Here is a 21,057-nt window from a genome sequence, read left to right as displayed (position 1 = left end):
GCCTCTGCATTCAGAAAATGTATAGCCAAAAAACTGATCATTTTAACCTCTTGCTGACTGCTTAATGCATATTTGCAACAACAAGAAAGGTGGGCATTAACTCCTAGACACGCCGCACATATGCGTTCATGGCAGCAGGAGGTTATGTTCTGGGAGCATGCTCCCAGCACACTGACAAAGCTGTTACCAGCAGCTTTCAAGGTTTCTAATCGGGAGCCAGCGGAACCAGCTTCCGAGACTGAGACCCACTCTACAAGACAGGAAGTGAAGGGTGATCTCCATCATAGTCACAGTTGGCAAACAAACACAAACTTACTGCGTTTATAACCCTCCCTTACGATATCTAAAATAAAAAAAAAAAGTTTACGCTTTAGATATGCAATGCTTCAAATGTTATGATTTAGTAACGTGAGTTTATTCATAACAGAAAGCACTAGAGCAGGGGGTCTCCAAACTTTTGAAACAAAGGGCCAGTTTACTGCCCTGCAATCTTTAGGGGGGCGGGACTGTGGCCAGAAGGAGTAGAAAATGTCATGGGCTTGGTATACTAAATTGGGGTAAAACATTTTTTACATAAATGGAGTCAGTGGGAGGAATAGTGTCCCATCATTGGTGTCAGTAGGAGGAATAGTGCCCCATTGTTGGTGTCAGTGAGAGGAATAGTGCCCGATCATTGGTGTCAGTGGGAAGCATAGTATCTCATCATTGGTGTCACTGGGAGGAACGGCACCTTATCATTGGTGTCAGTGGGAGAAATAGTGCCCAATTGTTGGTGACAGTGGGTGGAATAGTGCCCCAATCATTGGTGTCAGTGGGAGGAATAGTGCCCTGTCTTTGGTGTCAGCGGAAGGGATAGTGCCTCATCAGTGGAGTGCCCCAAGGGCCAGATAAAAGCAAGCAAAGCAAATGCCATGGGCTTGGTTTACTAAATGGGGGTAAAAAAATGTACATAATTGGTGTCAGTGGGAGGAATAGTATCTCATCATTGGTGTCACTGGGAGGAATGGCACCCCATCATTGGTGTCATTGGGAGGAATGGTGTGCCATTGTTGGTGTCAATGGAAGGAATAGTGCCCAATCATTTGTGTCAGTGGGAGGAATAGTGTCCCATCGTTGGTGTCAGTGGGAGAAATAGTGCCCAATTGTTCGTGTCAGTTGGTGGAATAGTGCCCCAATCATTGGTGTCAGTAGGAGGAATAGTGCCTTATCATTGATGTCAGTGGGAGGAATAGTGCCCCATTGTTGGTGTCAGTGGGGTGAATAGTGACCTGTGTTTGGTGTCAGTGGAAGAGATAGTGCCTCGTATCAGTGGAGTGCCCCAAGGGCCGGATAAAACCAAGAAAAGTGCCACATCCAGCCCGCGGGCCGCAGTTTGGGGACCCCTGCAGTAGAGGGTTGCAGCTGCTTCTTTTGAAGGTTATACAACAGGAATTACTAGAGCAATATGTGTACAGTAAAAGATAAATAGAACCGGAAGCAGAGGACTTATCGATACTGACATATCAGATTCCATTAATAGTTTTCCCAGAGAATAAAAATAAAACCTTGTTGGTCATTTTAGGCAAGTTATCCATTTGTGGAACTTTCTTTTATTAGTTGGGCCAATCACATTGATGTATTGTATATCTGAAAAAATATGTACGTATAAATGTAATTGTTCTTTTATATTACAGATCTCTGCATCATTCAAGAAAGTTACCTGAAGGTACACAATTCTCCTTTAGTTGTATCCTATGATATATATATATATATATTCATTCTACTTAAAAAGAGTAACTAGACACAGCCCAGGTCATTACTGTGTCTAGGTGCATGTACATTCAGATTTTACGTTTCCATCTAAAATAACTCCGGAAGAAGCTTTCCTTTACTATACTTGTATCGGAATCAGTCAGCATGGCTACAAATCTATAGTATGGCAACAATGGCAGTGAAAATGATCAATGATAGGTCTTGAGAACAGCAGCTTCATTTATTGACATGGTATGGTGAGTGTAAGTAGGTGTAGGTAAGTCAATGTGATGGGGGAATCCCTCCAACAGAACTATTGTGTTGTCCTGGCAGGGAGGGGGAGCGGAGAGAGCCATCCCTGCCAAAAGAACAAAGTGATTATTGCTAGTGGCTATAGCTGCTGGCAGTAATTGCATGAAAAATCTGACAGGTTGTTGAATCAAAGTCATACAACAATCGAATTGGGTACAATCAGCCTGCCCAAAGATGGTTCAAATCTCGGCTAGTCCCTGCTGAACCAGCCAAGATTTGAACCATCTATTGCCAGCTTAAATCTTAATGCTTAAAGATACAAGCACCCCAGGATCAGAGACTCCCAGGATGCTTTGGAGAAGACCTTAAAAAAGAATGAATGTGCCTCACTGCACCTGCCTTTTAAGTAAACCCATACTTTGGTAAACTAACATTGCTGATGACCAAGGCCTTTCTAAAGTTGAAACACATCAACATGACTATCTAAAGTTTTTTTTTGCCTGTACTGAAATAAGGCTTAAAGTGGTTATAAATCCTAAACCTTTTTTATTTTAATGCATTACTTGCATTAGGGCAAAAAATGTTTAGGCATCAGTATGTCCCTTCACCCCTCCTTTTACTTACCTGAGCCCTCATTCGATTCAGCACTGTGCTGTGTGCAGCTCTTCTCTCCCCTCACTTCCTAGTCTCACAGGCTTTGCTGAGGCAGCTGGAGCCATTGGCTCTCACTGCTGTCATTCAAAGCTTGTGACAAGGGAGCGAAGGGTGAGGCCAAATCCCACTATCTTTGTCTATACACACAGACAGTGATGCTTAGGAGCGAGCCCACATGAGTGTCTCTATTGAAAGTGGCTTCCTATGGGGGCACTTGCTGTAGAGGGGAAGCTAGGAGTGCTGGCGGGGGATCAGAGACAAGGATAATCGGGGCTGCTCTGTGCAATTCCACTGGACAGAGCAGGCAACTGTAAAATTGTTTTGTTTTTTTTTAAATTTACATTTACAATCACTTTAATCTCTTATTGCTGTATAGTAAACATTGTTGCTTGATAGAAGACATAACATTAGATACCTGTAACCGCTTCCCGACTGCCCTATAGCAGATATACTGCTACAGGGCAGCATGGGTGCGCAAAATCACCTAAATATTATTATTATTATTATTATTATTATTATACAGTATTTATAAAGCGCCAATAGTTCGCTCAGCGCTGTACATTACAAAGGGAGACAGAACATGTGACAGAACAATACCAATACAATGCAAAACATGAGGGGATCAAGGGCCCTGCTCTTTCGAGCTTACAATCTAGGAGGGAGGGGGTGGTGGCACAGGAGGAGATAGCTGTGGGGGATGGAGTGGTAGGAAGAGTGGAGGAGGGAGGCAAGTTAGCAGGGGGTGGGGTAGGCTTCCCTGAAGAGATGGGTTTTCAGGGTGCGCCTAAAGGAGAGGAGAGTAGGTGATAATCTGATGGGTTGGGGCAGGGAGTTCCAGAGGATGGGTGACACCCTGGAGAAGTCCTGGAGGCGGGCATGGGAGGAGGAGACCAGGGAACTAGGGGGTGCGCGCACCCTACCCACGCCGCCATCCGCAGCTGTCATTACCAGGTCCCGGCCGGTGATTACTCGCTGGAACCCGGTGATTGCCAAGGCTCTCCGACGGGGAGGAGAACTTCATGTAAGCAATACAGTTCTCCTTCCTGTCAGTTCGTGCACACTGCTTTGGATGGCTGTGCACACCACAGCCATCCAAAGCAGTGTGATTACAGTGAAGCACAGACACACAGCCCAAAGTAAAACAGCACACAACACACAGTTAACCCTTTGATCGCCCCTCATGTTAATCCTTTCCTGCCCAGTGCCATTAGTATAGTGTCAGTGCTTTTTTTTTTAGCTCTGATCACTGTTGTTGTCACTGGGGATGTCAGTGACACCAAGTCAGTTCCCCCCAGTGTCAGAATGCCTGCCACAGTTCCGCTATAAGTCACTGATCGCCACCATTACTAGTAAAAAAATTTTTTTAAATTCCAGTATATATACCGCCATTTGTAAATGCTATAACTTTCACGTAAGCCAATTAACTTACACGTATTAGGATTTTTTTTAGCAAAGATAGCAGGATACATTTTAGACTAAATTTATGACGAAATTAGATTTTTTTAAAAAATTTTTACTGGACATGTTTAATAGCAAAAAGTCAAAAATTGTTTTTTTCTCAAAATTGTCGGTCTTTTTTTTTTTCAATTGCGAAAAAAAGAAAAAACACACAGGAGATCAAATACCACCGAAAAAAATCTGAATTAGTGGGGAAAAAAAAGGACGTTAATTTAATTTGGGTACAGCATTGCATGCCTGCGCAATTGTCAAAGTAACGCAGCGCAACGCAAAAAATGGCCTGGTCAGGAAGGGGGGTAAATCCTCAAGTGGTTAATGCATCTTCCTGGTATGGGGAGAATTGGCACAAATAAGTCTTAACTCATATTTCTTAATGTAACGCATGAAAACTGACTTTTGAAAATTGAATGTTTTCATATGAGCTGTGGAGGGCTCCAGCTGTATTCTGAATGGTGCCTAAAGACATTGATGACTGTCTTTTGGAGAATGATCTAAAATCAGTGGGGCATCTACAGACCTTTGTCCATAGGCTAAATATGAATGATTGCACGGTTTTAACATTCATATAAATAAAAGCATTCATCTGTTCAGGGCAGACAGACCATGTCCTCATACCTGAGCTCCCTCTAATTTCTATGGTAGCCTTCACTGGTAAGATACAGTCTGACAGCTTATGTACCCACTACCCTGTAGCAGTATTAATGTAGCTGCATGCTTTACACATATTTACTTTAAAGCAGAAATCCGGGCAAAAATGTTTTTGAACCATGCAGTGGTAACAGTGAAGATAAACTTACCAAATCTACCAATCCTTGGAGCACAAGACCGGTCCATGCGCTTTTCCCCCCCTGTATGCTAACGGTCTTGTGAATGGACTGTTCCTGACGTCATCAGGGCCATAGACCGGCTCCAGGCGGGAGGACGGCAGGAACGGTGGTTTTCCAGAGGATTGAAGGACAGGGTAAGTATACTTCTTCTCTAAACCCCTGAACAAAATGAGCAGTTCTGCTTTAAAGATACCTTGATGCCAGACCATTAATTTAATCAAAATCTTCCTAGAAGTCTATATGTGAATTTAACAGATTTTATGATTAGATAATTCAACAATTCAATGACTTTCAAAGAAAGGCATAACAGATTTAAAGGGTGTGCTTGTATTCTTTAATTTTTTACATTTAGCTCTTTATTCCATATCATCCTTTGATTCATATTCTTTATAAATGAATATCTGGCATGGTATGTGTGTTTCTCTCTGCAGGGTGCTCAGTTGTGGTTTTGGAATCGGTTAACATCTTCAGGAAATATCTTTCTGTACTGGAGCTACCAATCAGCTGGTTATTCCATAGAGATATCCTTTATATATCATCCAGGGCACAATACAGACAAGCCAAGGTAATTGTGTGTGCTGTATTTGTTTTAATTATTCAGTTCATTAGGGATATAGGTATATATGGCTCACACACAGACCATGCTTAATGGTGATGTACAGTATATACCGTAGACATACCTTCTCTACTCTTTACCCAGCCAGTCACTGTATAGATAACACACATTGTAAGTGGCCCATTGGAGCAGGAGGTGTTAGGTATTTTTGTGGCCACCCCACTAGCAGATCCAACCGGGTTGTAGCATTTTATTGGCTTTGGCATGGCTTGGACATCAGCTCCCTGTCTGTGTACAAGTATTGATCCTAAGGTGTACACCTGAGACTGGATGTTTTGCCAAGAACAGTGGAAAGCATCTGAATAGGAAAATGTCCTACTGTGATGGTTTCTACTGGACTCATCACACCAGTAAACTGCAGATATACAGATGCTAAGTGCTGCTTGTGGGGTTAGTAAACTTTAAAAGTAGTTGGACTGATTTTTTCAATTATCTCAGCCATGATCAGGCAGTGGGCAAATGGGGCTTAAATGTCTGGATACACGTAACATTGACATGACTTTCAAATATTGGGCAACACAGTGGTTAAATTGTTAGCACTTCCGCCTGGCAGTAGTAGGGTCGCTGGTTCAAATCTCAACCACTTCACCACCTGCCTGGAGTTTGCATGTTCTCCCTGTGCCTGCGTGGGTTTCCTCTGTGTACTTCGGTTTCCTTCCGCTCTCCAAAGACATGCTGGTAGCTTAAGTGGCTCCTGTCTAAATTGTCCCTAGTATGTGTATGTATGAATGTGGGTTAGGGACTTTAGATTGTATGCTCCTTGAGGGTTAGGGACTGATGTGAATTTACTCAGCCATCAAGTGCTGCGTAAATTGACGGCGCTATAGAAATACCTGAAATAAATATTTGCTGTCCATTAATCTGTCAAATACATTATATTGCCAAAAGTATTGCCCCCCCCCCCCTTCACCGCAAATTATTGAATTCAGGTGTTCCAATAACCTCCATGGCCACAGGGGTTGAGCTTGACCCCTTAATTCAAGTGCAGGAAACTCTTAAGGCATCAGCATACCAAGACATTTTGGACAATTTCATGCTCCCAACTTTGTGGGAAGAGTTTGGGGATGGCCCCTTCCTGTTCCAACATGACTGCGCATCAGTGCACAAATCAAGGTCCATAAAGACATGGATGAGCGAGTGTGGGGTGGAGGAACCTGACTTGCACAGAGGCCTGACCTCAACCCAATAGAACACCTTTGGGATGAATTAGAGCAGAGACTGTGAGCCAGGCCTTCTCGGCCGATATCAGTGCCTGACCTCACAAATGTGCTTCTGGAAGAATGGTCAAACATTCCCATAGACCAGCAATGGGCAAACTACAGCCCACGGGCCGTATACGGCCCGGCGGAGCTTTTAATCCGGCCCGCGGAGCGTGGCAAACATTGGCTGTCAGGATGTAGGCGGGGCAGCGTGACGAACTCCTCTCCTCTCACTGTCCGCCCTGAAGACCGGAACGGCGCGGGAACACGGCGAGAGGAACGCGCGGAGCAAAGGTAAGTGAATTGACACAATATGGGGAATGAATTACTATATGGGGGATGAATTACAATATGGGGGATGAATTACTATGGGGGATGAATTACTATGCATACTATGGGGGAATATTACTATACTTACTATGGATGGCATGGTAGTGGCTGGGCCGGCCAGCAGCTAGTCCGGCCCCCGGGTCCAATATATGAACCCATTGCAGCCCTCAAGTCAAAAAGTTTGCCCACCCCTGCCATAGACACACTCCTAAACCTTGTGGACAGCCTTCCCAGAAGAGTTGAAGCTGTTATAGCTGCAAAGGGTGGGCCAACTCAATATTGAACCTGACGGACTAAGACTGGAATGCCATTAAAGTTCATGTACATGTAAAGGCAGGAATCCCAATACTTTTGGCAATACAGTGTATATTAGTATTATAGCACCACTCTCACAAATATATTGTGTGCATACAGTGGGTATAGACAGGAATCACCCCTTTGAAAATATTTACATTTTGCTGCTTTGAAGACTGCAATAAAGACCGACACAGTTTTTGTTTTATCCAGCTGTATTTACTGGATGCAACATATCATCCAAGTGAAAGATATAACACCAACATGTCAGAAAAATTAAAAAAAATTCAAAAACAGAATCACTGAGTTAGAAAAGAGGATAAACCCCTCCTAAAAATGACTTGTAAACTCAATCAGGTGTAGCTAATCACTTCTCAATGACACACAAATGTGATCAGCTGTGGTCATTTTGATTAGCTCAGCATGAAAAGATCTTTCCTGGAGCATTTCAGTCCCTGATAGTGCAATTAAAGCAAATAATAATCTATGGGTGACAAGGCATTGTCAAAATATCTCTGGGATAAAGTTGTGGACAAGCACAAGTCAGGAGATGGATACAAAAAAATTCAAAGGCTTTATCAATAACTAGAAGCACAGTGAATTCTATTATTAAAAAGTGGAAGGTATTTGGTACAACACAGACCCTCCCTGGATCAGGACGTCGCTCAAAATTGGATGAAAGCGCCAGGAGTAAACTAGTCAGAGAGGTTACCAAGAGGCCTACAGCAACTCTGAAGCAGTTGCAGGAATTTATGACAAAGAGAGATTGGTCATTGTGTGCATGTGACAACAATATCACAGATTATCCACAAATGTGGCTTGTATGGGAGGGTGGCAAGAAAAAAGCCGCTCCTCAATGAAGGTCACATGCAGTCACGACTGAACTTTGCCAAAACTCACCTAGTCAGAGCCCAGACTCAAACTGCATTGAAAATCTGTGGAATGACTTGAAGACTGCAGTCCACAAACAATCACCATCAAATTGAACTGAACTTCAGCAGTTCTGCAAAGAGTGGGCAAATCTTGAAAAGTCTAAATGTGCAAAGTTAGTAGAGACATATCTCAACAGACTAAACGCTGGAATTAAAGCAAAAGGTGGTTCAACAAAATACTGACACAAGGGGGTGATCCTTTTTCCAAATCACTGATTCAGTTTTTTTTTTTGTCTTTCACTTGGATGTTTAAGTTGCACGGAGTAAATACAGCTGGATAAAACAAAAACTGTGTCTGTCTTCATTTCAGGCTGCAAAGCAACAAAATGCGATTACTTTAAAGGAGGCGATTCTTTTCTATATTCACTGTAACTATGGGATTCATTTTTCAAATTATTGTGTTATTTGTATACAGATCATGCTGTCCATTGTGACAAACTATGGCATACTGTATATATACAGTATAAAACAAATTGTGCCTATGTTTCACTTACTATCTCCATGCTCCAGAACTATCCTCGGATTCCTCTCTCACCCAGTGCTGCCAGTCCTCCTGGGGCAGAAGAACAGTCAGCCTTATTCTGTTCATTTTATTCGAGGCTATCATTGACAAAACCCTTGAAATTGCAGAAATGTAGAGCTGGAGTTCTGCTTTAAAGTGGAACTATACACATCTTTGATCCAGCGATGCACCATACCAGGAAATCCCTGCCAGCCGCTGACATCTTCGTGCGGCTGGCTTTCGGGGTTCGGGGGCTGGCTGCTGTCATTGACAGGGCGGAGATGACGTCGCGGGAGTTCCATCAGATTCGGCATTGCTAAATTTGTGCAGTGAACTTTTGCAACTTATTGTACAGGGGCAGATAGGCAGGTAAAAATCTTAAATGCAGAAGAGACAAAGCATGTCTGTCAGTTTACAATCTGCAGCCTAAAGGTCCAGTTTAAGAACTAATTTAATTATTTTTTTAATAAAAGGTGGCTGTTGTAAGTTCCCCTATTAATGTTCTAGGGGTACTGTCACTTTTTCTGGACATGTAAGTGTAAATGTGGAGGAAATATAAATAAAACACATGAAATAAAAAAACTTAAAAAAAATTCAGATACTGAGTATTACACTTACATGTATTAACTGTGCACAGTTATTAGAATATACTCAAACGATAATCAGAAAAACAAAATATGTATATAAAGTATAATGAACAAATACAACTACAGTATGTACTTGACTTTAAAGCTGAATTCACAAACGAAAATGTACGCCAGGTTGATTTCTCTTGCAGGTAGACCAACGGTGCTATAAAGCTCACAGTGTTTTCCTGGCACTTTAAACAGCATGAGAGTATAAGGTGAAGAGCCAGCAACTCATTTTCCCGATAAAAATACTTTATTAATAAAGGGTAAAGTGTGCAAGTCGCAGCAGCTTGCGCATTTCGGTAAAAACCTTATTTATAGCCATCAAGCTGAATTACAGGAATTGTCTTTAATTGTATAATTACATTGCTCCAGCTTGCTACAACGTAAGTATGAACATTTCATACCTGAGGAGCTATTGGGGAAGCTGACAATCACCGTAGTAGTTGTCACTACTACAGTGATAGCTGCAATCTGCTGGGTCTTTATTGGGGGAACAACTTCCCTCCTGCACAATGACCACAGGGGTCACTCAGCATGGCCACCAGTCAAAGAATTCTTTGTATTTTTTTCAAAGAATATAAGGTGCTTTCTGATTGGACGAGGTGGAGAGGAGGAGCAGTGACATCATGATCTCCACCTTGTCGAATCATAAAACGTCTTGTATTCACTGAAAAATTAAAGGCATTCTATGAAATGTGGCAGTGCCATGCAAGTGACCCCCTGTGGTCAGTATGCAGAGGGGAAGCCGCTTGCACAGGACCTGGAAGATCGCAGTTACCACTGTAGTAGTGCTGTCTACTACAGTTATTTTCAGCTTCCCCAGTAGCCCATCAGGTATAAGATATTCATACTTACATAGTGCCAAGCTGCACCAATGTAAGCATTCAATACAAATAATTCCTGGAGTTCAGTTCTAAACAGTAACAAGATTTTTGTATCTTACTCTGGCTGGATATACGTGGATATTCCTGTAAGAGGTAAGATCAGCCAGTCAGGGGTCTACTGCTTTGCAGAGTCCTGTCATTCTAACACTGTGAACATGCTTATAGGAGAGGAGAGAACAAGGATTAACTCATCAGTGTGCTACTGATCATTCATTGTCCAGTCACATCCTGATGTTCTGGACCAGGTGGTATTGTCTACCTGAATTGCAGTCATTTGAAATCCAGAATCTGGCTGTGCCCCATTCACATTTGTGAACTGGACTTTTTGAGAATAGTTACAGGGTGATAGTCCAGTTGAAAGTAATGGGAGGTTGACAGCCCCCACAGCTATTTGTGGCTGATCTCATATAATCGCTCATGCAGTGATTACCTGTGAATAATGAGCCCTGGATGCTGCGTCCATTGCTCCCATTTCTTTCAGTGGGGCTTCCTGCCCGCAGCTAATTGCAGGGAACCCAAAATGGCTCTTCCCCAGCTAAATGCAAAAGTTTGGCATGTAGGACAAGAGTTTGGCTTTAGGGTGATACCATTTATATACAGCAAGTAATAAATAAGCATTTCTACTGTGTATTTATGAGTTAGCCTTTCCTTTTAAGAGTTAAGTCTTGGACTATTATCCTTAATGCTAAATTCTATCTAGAACATGTAATTATCCAACAAAATCTTGTGTTTACTATAGACAACATGTGATATGATGTCATTATGGGATATTCCTAATTAAATGCGTGAGCAGACTTTACACTAATAAAGTTGGATCGGACACATGACTTACTTCTTGGTTAGAACTTATGCAGACATGTTTGTATTGACTTCTATACTAGAATTCTCCATTGTTTGACCTTAGTGTGTACATAGAGGAACATCTGTGGGTACATAATTAATCGCATAAATCACCTTCTACATTTGTATTATAACTGTGCCAATGTCTACCAGCTATAGCTTAATGAATTCACAATTTGCATTAAAAGACATCTTAGTGAGTTCATCTTATAACTTACTTTTAAATAGTTACCTGAAAAATACCTGTACTTCCAGTTCCATGCCTTTATGGTCATATTCCATACGCAGAAGGTACAGGCTGCACATGTAATAAGCAAGGATGACTGCCTAAAACGCACTGCACCAAATTGTGGGAGTGGCCAAATTGCATTAACAACTGTAGATAAATAAAATCTGAGTCTACTCCCCCTATAATCAGCACATATATGCCATAATCCCTTTACCCACAAAATATGCTTTAAAGTGGTTCTAAAGCTAAAACAATGTTTATCAATGCATTCCCTGCATTAAGGCAAAAAAAACATTTAAAACTTGCTGTGCTTTCCCACCTCCCTAAATACTTACCAGAGTCCTCAATCAATCCAGCGCTGTGCACAGCTGCATAATGCGAATGGCTCAACACAGACCCCTCAATAGAGCCCTCAAAGTCCGACTTCCTAAGCACAGACCATTCAGAACAGATGACTCCCCCCCTCCCCAGCACAGACCCCTCAGTACAGATGAACTCGGACAGATTGGGGTATGGAATTCCATAGGATGGGAGAGGCTCGGGAGAAGTCCTGGAGGTAAACATGGGAGGAGGTGACAAGGGAACTAGAGAGAATGAGGTCTTGGGATGAACAGAGAAAGCAATTTGGTTGGTATTCTTAGACTAGGTTAGTGATGTAGCTGGGGGCCAAGCTGTGTAATTAAAGGAAATCTATGGTCTCAGTATACAATTTCATTTTATAACATCAGCAGTGTAAAGACAATAACAATAAAAACAATAGTTATATTTGACAATATTAAGCTTACTTGAAAAATCTCCTTACATGGTGTGAGTTCTGCCTGTCTGCTGGCCATCTCTTTCCACAATTTCCTGGATTCCCTGCATGCTTTTCTGCTTCTCCTCTGCTGTTTACTTTAAATATCTAAGGACTACATATCCCATGATACTTTGCTGCCTGCAAGCACATTCTTGTACTGACTCCCAGACACTGTTCAGAGAGGTGTACTGTTTTCCTTCACCGTAAATCTCCCATTTAAGAAGGGCCCACAAATTCTCTATAGGGTTTAGGTCAGGTGAGAAATGGGGCCATGTCATTAACCTTTCATCTTTAAAGCCTTTAGGCCCCTTTCACCCAGCATTCCGTATGTCTATTTTTCATCTGTCCGGATGAAAAATGGACATCAATGTATTTCTATGGACTATCGGATGTAAATGGATGATCATCTGTTGACATCCGTCAATGCCCGCATACGTTAACATCCATTTTTTTTAAAGGAAGAAAACCCTATTTTTCTTCTGTTACAAAAAACGGAACGGACAAAAAATGAATGTAAATGGACAAATAAACAGACAAAAATGGATGTAAACGGATAAAATGGATGTAAATGGAAGAAAAAGGATGTAAACGGACTAAAACTGATGAAAAACAGATGTAAACTAATGAAAATAGGATGAAAAACTGATGTAAACTGATGAAAAACTGATGTGAACTGATCCGTTTTTTCTAGGAAAAAACGTGACTGAAATGATGAAAAAAACAGAACTCCCATGTGAAAGGGGCCTTACTGGCTAGCTACACCGTGGAGTACTTTCATTCATGCGATGGAGCATTGTCCTACATAAATATCATGGTCTTCTTGAAGATGCAGACTTTCTCCTGTACCATGGCTTGACGAAACTGTATTTTAAAAACTGGCAGTAGATTTGGGAGTTGATTTTGAGTCAATTGTAAACCCAAAAAGGTCCGACTAGCTCATCTTTAGTAAAACCAGCACATATCAGTACCCCACCTCCACCTTGCTGATGTCTGAATTGAAGTGGAGCTCTGCGCCTGTTACTGATCCAGCTACAGGCCCATCCATCTGGTCTGTCAAGAGTCACTCTAATCTCACTAGTCCATAAAACCTTTAAAAAATCCTGTCTTCAGATATTCCTTGGCGCACTCTTGACATTTCAACTAATGTGTCTTGTTCAGTGGTGGTCGATTTCAGCCTCCCTTACCTTGGCAATGTCTCTGAGCACTGAACACCTTGTACTTCAGGGTACTCCATGTAGGCTGCAGTTCTGGAATATGACAGCACTTGAGGATAATGGGTTCCTGGTTCTTTTCAAATCTTTGGCAGTTTTTTGCATCTTTTTTTCTGAACACGCTTAATGCAACCCTGTTGACTATTTGCAACAAAAGGTTTGATGGTGATTTTGTTTTATTTTGAAAATAATTAAAAAAACTCTGTGGTGATCAAATACCACCAAAAGAAAGCTCTGTGTGAAAAAAGATTAAAATTTCATATGGGTACAGTGTTGCATGACCACGCAATTGTCATTCAAAGTGCAACAGCGCTGAAAGCTGAAAATTGGCCTGGGCAGGAAGGGGATAAAAGTGTCCGGTATTGAAGTGGTTAAGCACTATTATGGATGGTGATGGTCTCATGTTCACGAAAGAAGCTCTGTGTTCTTGATATATGAACTGTTTATAAAAAGAGACTTTACTTTTATTTAATTTTGGTTAAATGTGAAGATTTGGGCACTTTATGATTATTTTTTTTTTTTATAAGCATTGCATTTGAGAGAAGCACTTCTATTTTATCATTTATGTATTGATGTGGTGATCACTACAGTTATTGTTACATTGTGATCTTTGTAAGAGATGATCTCATTTTCATTTATTATATTTATTGTTATCACACTGAACGGTCACAAGTTTGAGATCACTATTAAGTGCCAGTTCACATACACTATATTACCAGAAGTATTGGGACACCCCTCCAAATCACCTCCATGGCCACAGGTGTATAAAATCAAGCACCTAGGGATGCAGACTGTAACAATTGTGCATACAGAGATGGACGCGGTCCTCCATTTTGTTAAGAATCTTCCATTTTGTACCATCTCTGACTCCCAAAGCAGGCTTCCTCCTCCAATCATCCCCCCTCCCTCTCTGTTGAGTGACGTGGTCTGGGTGATGACAGAGGTCACAGGCAATCAAGGCACAGCAGGAGAGCTCCAGAACTATAAAACCCCCAGCCTAGCTGGTGCCTAGATGCCTGTTAGCTTCGCAATCTGGGATATCGTAAAGCTATAAATCAAGTCCTTCACTGAGCTCAAAGGCATTCCAGAGTCGTAAAAACAGACTTACATTTAAAAACTCATTTTTTCAAGTTTAGCTCTTCACGTAGGACATAATTACTTAAATATGGAGTCCACATTCGGACGGCTCAATTTAAGGCCATTCTCCTTGTATATTACATCCCCTACCTGACATATATAGGAGAGCAGAAAATTGTATCTCCTAAACCATTCAAGCGGATATTTCGCGATTCATTTCTAACCGTTCAGCAGGAGATTCTGCTCATGGATAGGATGTTGTATGTATCCAGGGTAAATTATGAACCATAATATAAGCTATGATAGTTTTTGGTCATAGCTTGGGTCTCCACCTACAAACTCCCTCCCCAAATGAGGCGATTGGTTTTACTGCTCCAGGGAGACACCCTGTGTAGCTCCTAGAAAAAGCTAAGCTGAGTTGAGCTGTGTGTAAGAGTTGAAGAATCTCCCTGCTTTAACATCGAAACTGACAGTGGGAGATAAGAAATCCCTTTTAGCTCATGAAACCTGAAGATGCTTAACCCAAGGCTTTTTGGCAAGTACTTTATCTACCTAAACGTCTTTCTGTTATCTCTTTGCTGTGCTGTTGTTCTCTGTATATATATACAGTGGGGATCGAAAGTTTGGGCACCCCAGCTAAAAATTTGTATTAATGTGCATAAAGAAGCCAAGGAAAGATGGAAAAATCTCCAAAAGGCATCAAATTACAGATTAGACATTCTTATAATATGTCAACAAAAGTTAGATTTTATTTCCATCATTTACACTTTCAAAATAACAGAAAACAAAAAAATGGCGTCTGCAAAAGTTTGGGCACCCTGCAGAGTTAATATCTTGTACTGCCCCCTTTGGCAAGTATCACAGCTTGTAAACGCTTTTTGTAGCCAGCCAAGAGTCTTTCAATTCTTGTTTGAGGTATCTTTGCCCATTCTTCCTTACAAAAGTCTTCCAGTTCTTTGAGATTTCTGGGCTGTCTGTCACGCACTGCTCTTTTAAGGTCTATCCATAGATTTTCAATTATGTTGAGGTCAGGAGATTGTGAAGGCCATGGCAAAACCTTCAGTTTACGCCTCTTGATGTAATCCCCCGTGGATTTCGAGGTGTGTTTAGGATCATTATCCATTTGTAGAAGCCATCCTCTCTTTAATTTCAGCTTTTTCACAGATGGCATCAAGTTACCATCCAAAATTAGCTGAAATTTTATTGAATCCATTTTTCCTTATACTCGTGAGATGTTCCCTGTGCCACTGGCTGCAACACAACCCCAAAGCATGATTGATGGAATAGTGTACCACAACTCCAGTGTCTGCCAGATCTTTCTGGAGGGATCGTGCAGTCAAACGTGGGTTTTGAATTGTTTTTCTCACAATCCTGCAAGCTGTTCTGTCTAATATTTTTCTTGGTCTTCCAGATCTTGCTTTAACTTCCACTGTTCCTGATGACTGCCATTTCTTAATTACATTCCGAACAGAGGATATTGACATCTGAAAACGCTTTGCTATCTTCTTATAGCCTTCTCCAGCTTTGTGAGCGTCAACTATTTTCAGTTTTCTAGACAACTGCTTAGAAGAACCCATGGTGCTGATTGTTGGGGCAAGGTCAGATGAGTCTGGGCATTTAAAACCTTTGAGATTGACATAACCTGGTCTTCCCAGACGATGATTGAGAACAATCCATGACACTGGCAGGTCTCAGCTTTGCAAAGGGGGCAGTGCATGCTATAAATTCTGCAGGGTGCCCAAACGTTTGCAGACGCCATTTTTTTGATTTCTGTTATTTTGAAAGTGTAAATGATGGAAATAAAATCTAACTTTTGTTGACATATTATAAGAATGTCTAATCTGTAATTTGATGCCTTTTGGAGATTTTTCCATCTTTCCTTGGCTTCTTTATGCACATTAATACAAATTTTTAGCTGGGGTGCACAAACTTTCGATCCCCACTGTATATATATATATATATATATATATATATATATATATTGGCTACATCTTTTTCTGTAAATATTTTTATTGCACCCTTTTGACCTTTTAGTAATAAATCTTACTTTCTGAAAGTGTTGAACTGTTTCTAAAGCTCTTTAATGCAACTGAAGCACCCCTGCCTCTGCAGAATGCTACTGTGTGTGTGATTTAAACTTCGGCTTATCTCTGCCTGCGGTGACAGTGGTATACCGACGATTATTCAAACATCATAGTGTTATTGCTGATATTGCCGAGTTTCCTCTTTCTCTGTACAAAATCTGTGTGCAGGGTGCAGCTGGGCGTGGCATTGTTACGTACGTGACAGCGCGGTTTTAGATTGGCTAGTCCTTCGGTCATGAGTTTGGTGAGAAGGGCTGGGGTCTGACGCCGCGATCGCCACACAGACTGCTTCTACAACATTTGTGAAAGGATGGGTTGCTCTCAGGAGCTCAGTGAATTTAAGTGTGGTACCGTGATAGGTTGCCACCTGTGCAATAAGTCCATCCATTACATTCCCTTGCTACTAAATATTCCACGGTCAACTGTTCGTGGTATTGTAACAAAGTGGAAGCAACTGGGAACAACAGCAACTCAGCCATGAAGTGGTAGGCCACATAAAATGACAGAGCAGGGTCAGCGCATGCTACAGTGCACAGAAGTCGCCAACTGTCTGCAAAGTCAATAGCTAAAGACCTCCAAACTTCGTGTGGCCTTCAGATTAGCACAACAACAGTGCATAGAGAGCTTCATGGAATGGGTTTCCATGGCCGAGCAGCTGCATCCAATCCTTACATCAAGTGCAATGCAAAGCGTTGGATGCAATGGTGTAAAGCACGCCACCACTGGACACACTGGAGCAGTGTTGTCGTGTTCTCTGGAGTGACGTTTCTCTGTCTGGCAATACGATGGATGTGTCTGGCTTTGGCAGTTGCCAGGAAAACGGTACTTGCCTGATTGCATTGTGCCAAGTGTAAAATTTGGTGGAGGGGGGATTATGGTGTGGGGTTGTTTTTCAGGGGTTGGCCTTGGCCCCTTAGTTCCAGTGAAGGGAACTCTTAAGGCATCAACATACCAAGACATTTTGTACAATTTCATGCCCCCAACTTTGTGGAAACAGTTTGAGGATGGCCCCTTCCTGTTCCAACATGACTACACACCAGTGCACAAAGCAAGGTCCATAAAGACATGGATGAGTGAGTTCTGACCTCAACCTGATAGAACACTTTTGGAATGAATTAGAGCGGAGACTGCCAGGCCTTCTCGTCCGACATCAGTGCCTGACCTCACAAATGTGCTTCTGGAAGAATGGCCACACAGTCCTAAACCTTGTGAACATCCTTCCCAGAAGAGTTGAAGCTGTTATAGCTGCAAAGGGTGGGCCGACTCAATATTGAACCCTACGGACTAAGACTGGGATGCCATTAATGCTCATGTGCGTGTAAAGACATGCATCCCAATACTTTGGGAAATATAGTGTATATGCGTGAAACATATATATAGTGTATATGTGTGAAACAAAATTGCTTCCTAGGGTGCCTGTTCACATATGCCCAGTACACTGGTGGTGCAGATTCAGTGCGGTTTGAAAAAGAGTCGTGTACGATTTCTGAGCAGTGCCTTCAGGTTCAGGTGCGGATTACAGGCTATTGACTTCTATGATAACCATTTCCAAACCACATTTGTGTGAACAGGATAAAATCCTGACCTAATCCTGTCCTGAACCTGATGTAAAGCTGACATGAACTGTTGAGCAACTACTATATCAATCAGCTGTGAAACCTGAGCTTCAATCCACACCACACATGTGTGAATCAGCTCTCAGTATACAGCAGTGCAACATCACACATTTAATACAAGTCCCATCATGTGTCTGCCTTTGAGAGTCATGCTTGTAACTGTCAGCCTTGCAATGCCTCATGGGATTTGTAGTTCTGCAACACCTAGAGGAACACAGGTTGAGCACCCTTGAACTATGCAATAATTTCAGATCAATTAATAAAATTATATTAACAGAATAAAGATATCAATGGTTTACGAATGAGCCTCAAGTATTTTTCTGTACTTTAAATATATATTTGTCATATGCCCATTTTATAGGAGCATGTGTTTCCATCTTGTGTCTGCTTGTGTTCCAGGACGCCATGATGTGTCATCAAAGCCAGCTGCTCTGGTTCCGTCATATTTACCTGCTATTCTCCCGTTACATGGTTATCAACTCATTGCACTTTCTTCATGGCAAGAAAACAGAAACAAATAGCTGACAGTACTCAGATCTCAAGCGGAACTTTTCAGATGTCTGTTATTGCTGCATACAAGCCAATGAACACGGATCAGCTTTAGAGACAAGCTGGAGATAAAAGACAAGTGTGGTTGGCTGGGTAAATAAAAAGAATCTCTTTCATGGTAAAAAAAACTGATTAATGGTGAAGTGGTATATATTTATACAGTAGATGTGGGCAATTTGTTATGGTAACATAATAAATGTACAATGGGGCGCATAGAAATGGGAGGAGTTGCCTACAGTAATCAGATTTCAGCAACACCTTCCAAGACTATGATAGCATACATCTGGCTTATTACTATGGACAGGACCATTGATTTCTGCTGCGGTTTTTTTTTTCTACTTTTGTTGTGTTTTTACATTTGAAATAAAATATAAAGTTTTTGTACTGTATATCTGTAAAACTTTATGGATAGCCAGTGTTTAGTTACACTCCAGCAGCAGTTAATGCATCTTTGTTGTGACATCTGTACTTTGTTCATGTGCTCAGGAATGCTTGTACCTGGTAAACATAATCTTCTCAGTGTATTATCAAAAAAAGGTGACAGCTGTGAAAGTCTGAATGTGCAAAGGTCATATGTTCACCAAATTAGTAAGTAACAAACATCTCTTTTTAGATCTATTTATTATGGTCTCTGGTGCTAGTTCTCAGTACTGTAGAACATTTAACACCTTCACAACTCTTAAAGTAAAGAACCTTTAACAAAAAAGTCTTCAATAACCTTGTATTTTATGCCTGCATATGTATGATTAAGTGGAAAACCCCGACTATCTCATTATAAACAGCTTAAATTAAAAAATGCAAAAATACTTTAAGATATTTTACGATTATTTAAATTCAATTCTCTGCTAAACTAGCTTTTTTCAGCAGAAATCCCTGTCACTTGTTCTGTATGAAGCCAGGGCAATGTTCATATTCACCAGTACTCAGAAAACATCTGTTGGGGCAGGCAGTGTACAGCAGAGACAGGAGGGCAGGATTGTGACATGCCAGGTATTATTCAGTACTAATCAGTTTAAAACAGATTAACTTTAAACCAGGAATGCACCAGCATTATGGTTGCCCACAAAGGGCCAGTTGTATCTGTAAGACTGCAGAGTTCAGGAGTATGTTACGTACAGGGTGCAAAGTTTAGGGATGGGCTGCGTACTAAGTTCAGGGATGCTCTATGTTCAGAGTGTGGGATTGAGGATTGCGCTACATACAGAGTGCAGGGTTTAGGGGTGTGCTATGCACAAAGTGGAGAGTTCAGCTCTTTTTCACAGGATGTCCACATCTCACTTTCACCTCTCTTCCTCGGCTCTGACCTCTGCACCACTCTCCCCATCCCTCACCTCTGCACACATCTCCCTCCTCAGCCCTCTTGACTGCAGGCTGCTGAGAGGAAAACTATCCTTGTAAATACAGAAGGCTTCTGTGTTTGCAAGTGACTGTTCCGCCACATCATGGCTGAAAAAAAGCCCTAGGTGCAAGGACCACATAAAATGGCCCGGCAGGCTGGATTAGACCCGTGGGTCTTGTGTTTGACACAAGTGCTTTATACAAAAGTTGGCCTTTAGGCAAAATGAAAAAATCTAACAGATTCTTCCATCCACACTATGCAGCACAGATAGGCAAGTCTGTATTGGCAGTTATTGTACAGTGCCTTGAAAAAGTATTCATACCCCGTTGAAATTTTCCACATTTTGTTACATCCAAAAACGCAAATGTATTTTATTGTGGCACATAATTGTGAAGTGGAAGGAAAATGATAAATGGTGTTCAAAATTTTTTTACAAATAAATATCTGAAAAGTGTGGCGTTGTATTTAGCCTCCCCGAGTCAATACTTTGTAGAACCACCTTTCGCTGCAATTACAGCTGCAAGTCTTTTTGGGGATGTCTCTATCAGCTTTGCACATCTAGAGAGGGAAATTTTTGCCCATTCTTTGCCATATAGCTCAAGCTCTGTCAGATTGGATGGAGAGCATCTGTGAACTGCAATTTTCAAGTCTTGCCTCAGATTGTCAAGTGGATTTAGGTGTGGACTTTGACTGGGCCATTCTAACACATGAATATGCTTTGATCTAAACCATTCCATTGTAGCTCTGGCTGTATGTTTAGGGTCGTTGTCCTGCTGGAAGGTGAACCTCCGCCCCAGTCTCAAGTCTTTTGCAGACTCTAACGGGTTTTTTTCTAAGATTGCCCTGTATTTGGCTCTATCCATCCTCCCATCAAGTCTAACCAGATTTGTGGAGTGCACGACTAATAGTTGTCCTGTGGACAGATTCTCCCACCTGAGCTGTGGATCTCTGCAGTTCCTCCAGTTACCATGGTCCTCTTGGCTGCTTCTCTGATTAATGCTCTCC

At 41.6% G+C, this 21,057-nt stretch overlaps 1 protein-coding gene across 1 annotated transcript in view; it reads left to right on the top strand.

The window, feature by feature from the left end:
* The window catches only part of PIGL (phosphatidylinositol glycan anchor biosynthesis class L), a 212,082-nt gene extending 191,566 nt beyond the window's left edge, over positions 1 to 20,516 (top strand). The window contains exons 5-7 of the mRNA XM_089693688.1: positions 1,674 to 1,705; positions 5,354 to 5,487; positions 18,564 to 20,516. Of these exons, the coding sequence (XP_089549814.1) occupies positions 1,674 to 1,705; positions 5,354 to 5,487; positions 18,564 to 18,689 (292 nt within the window). The 3' untranslated portion in view covers positions 18,690 to 20,516. The remainder of the gene's footprint in view (positions 1 to 1,673; positions 1,706 to 5,353; positions 5,488 to 18,563) is intronic.
* The last annotated feature ends 541 nt before the right edge of the window (positions 20,517 to 21,057 follow it).

Source organism: Staurois parvus, unplaced genomic scaffold (assembly GCF_062004578.1).
Source record: "Staurois parvus isolate SC_StPar_1 unplaced genomic scaffold, SC_StPar_1.0 ptg000635l, whole genome shotgun sequence".
NCBI classification, from domain to species: domain Eukaryota; kingdom Metazoa; phylum Chordata; class Amphibia; order Anura; family Ranidae; genus Staurois; species Staurois parvus.
The sequence above is the reverse complement of the archived record's forward strand: the minus strand, read 5'-3'. Positions and strand labels throughout refer to the sequence as shown.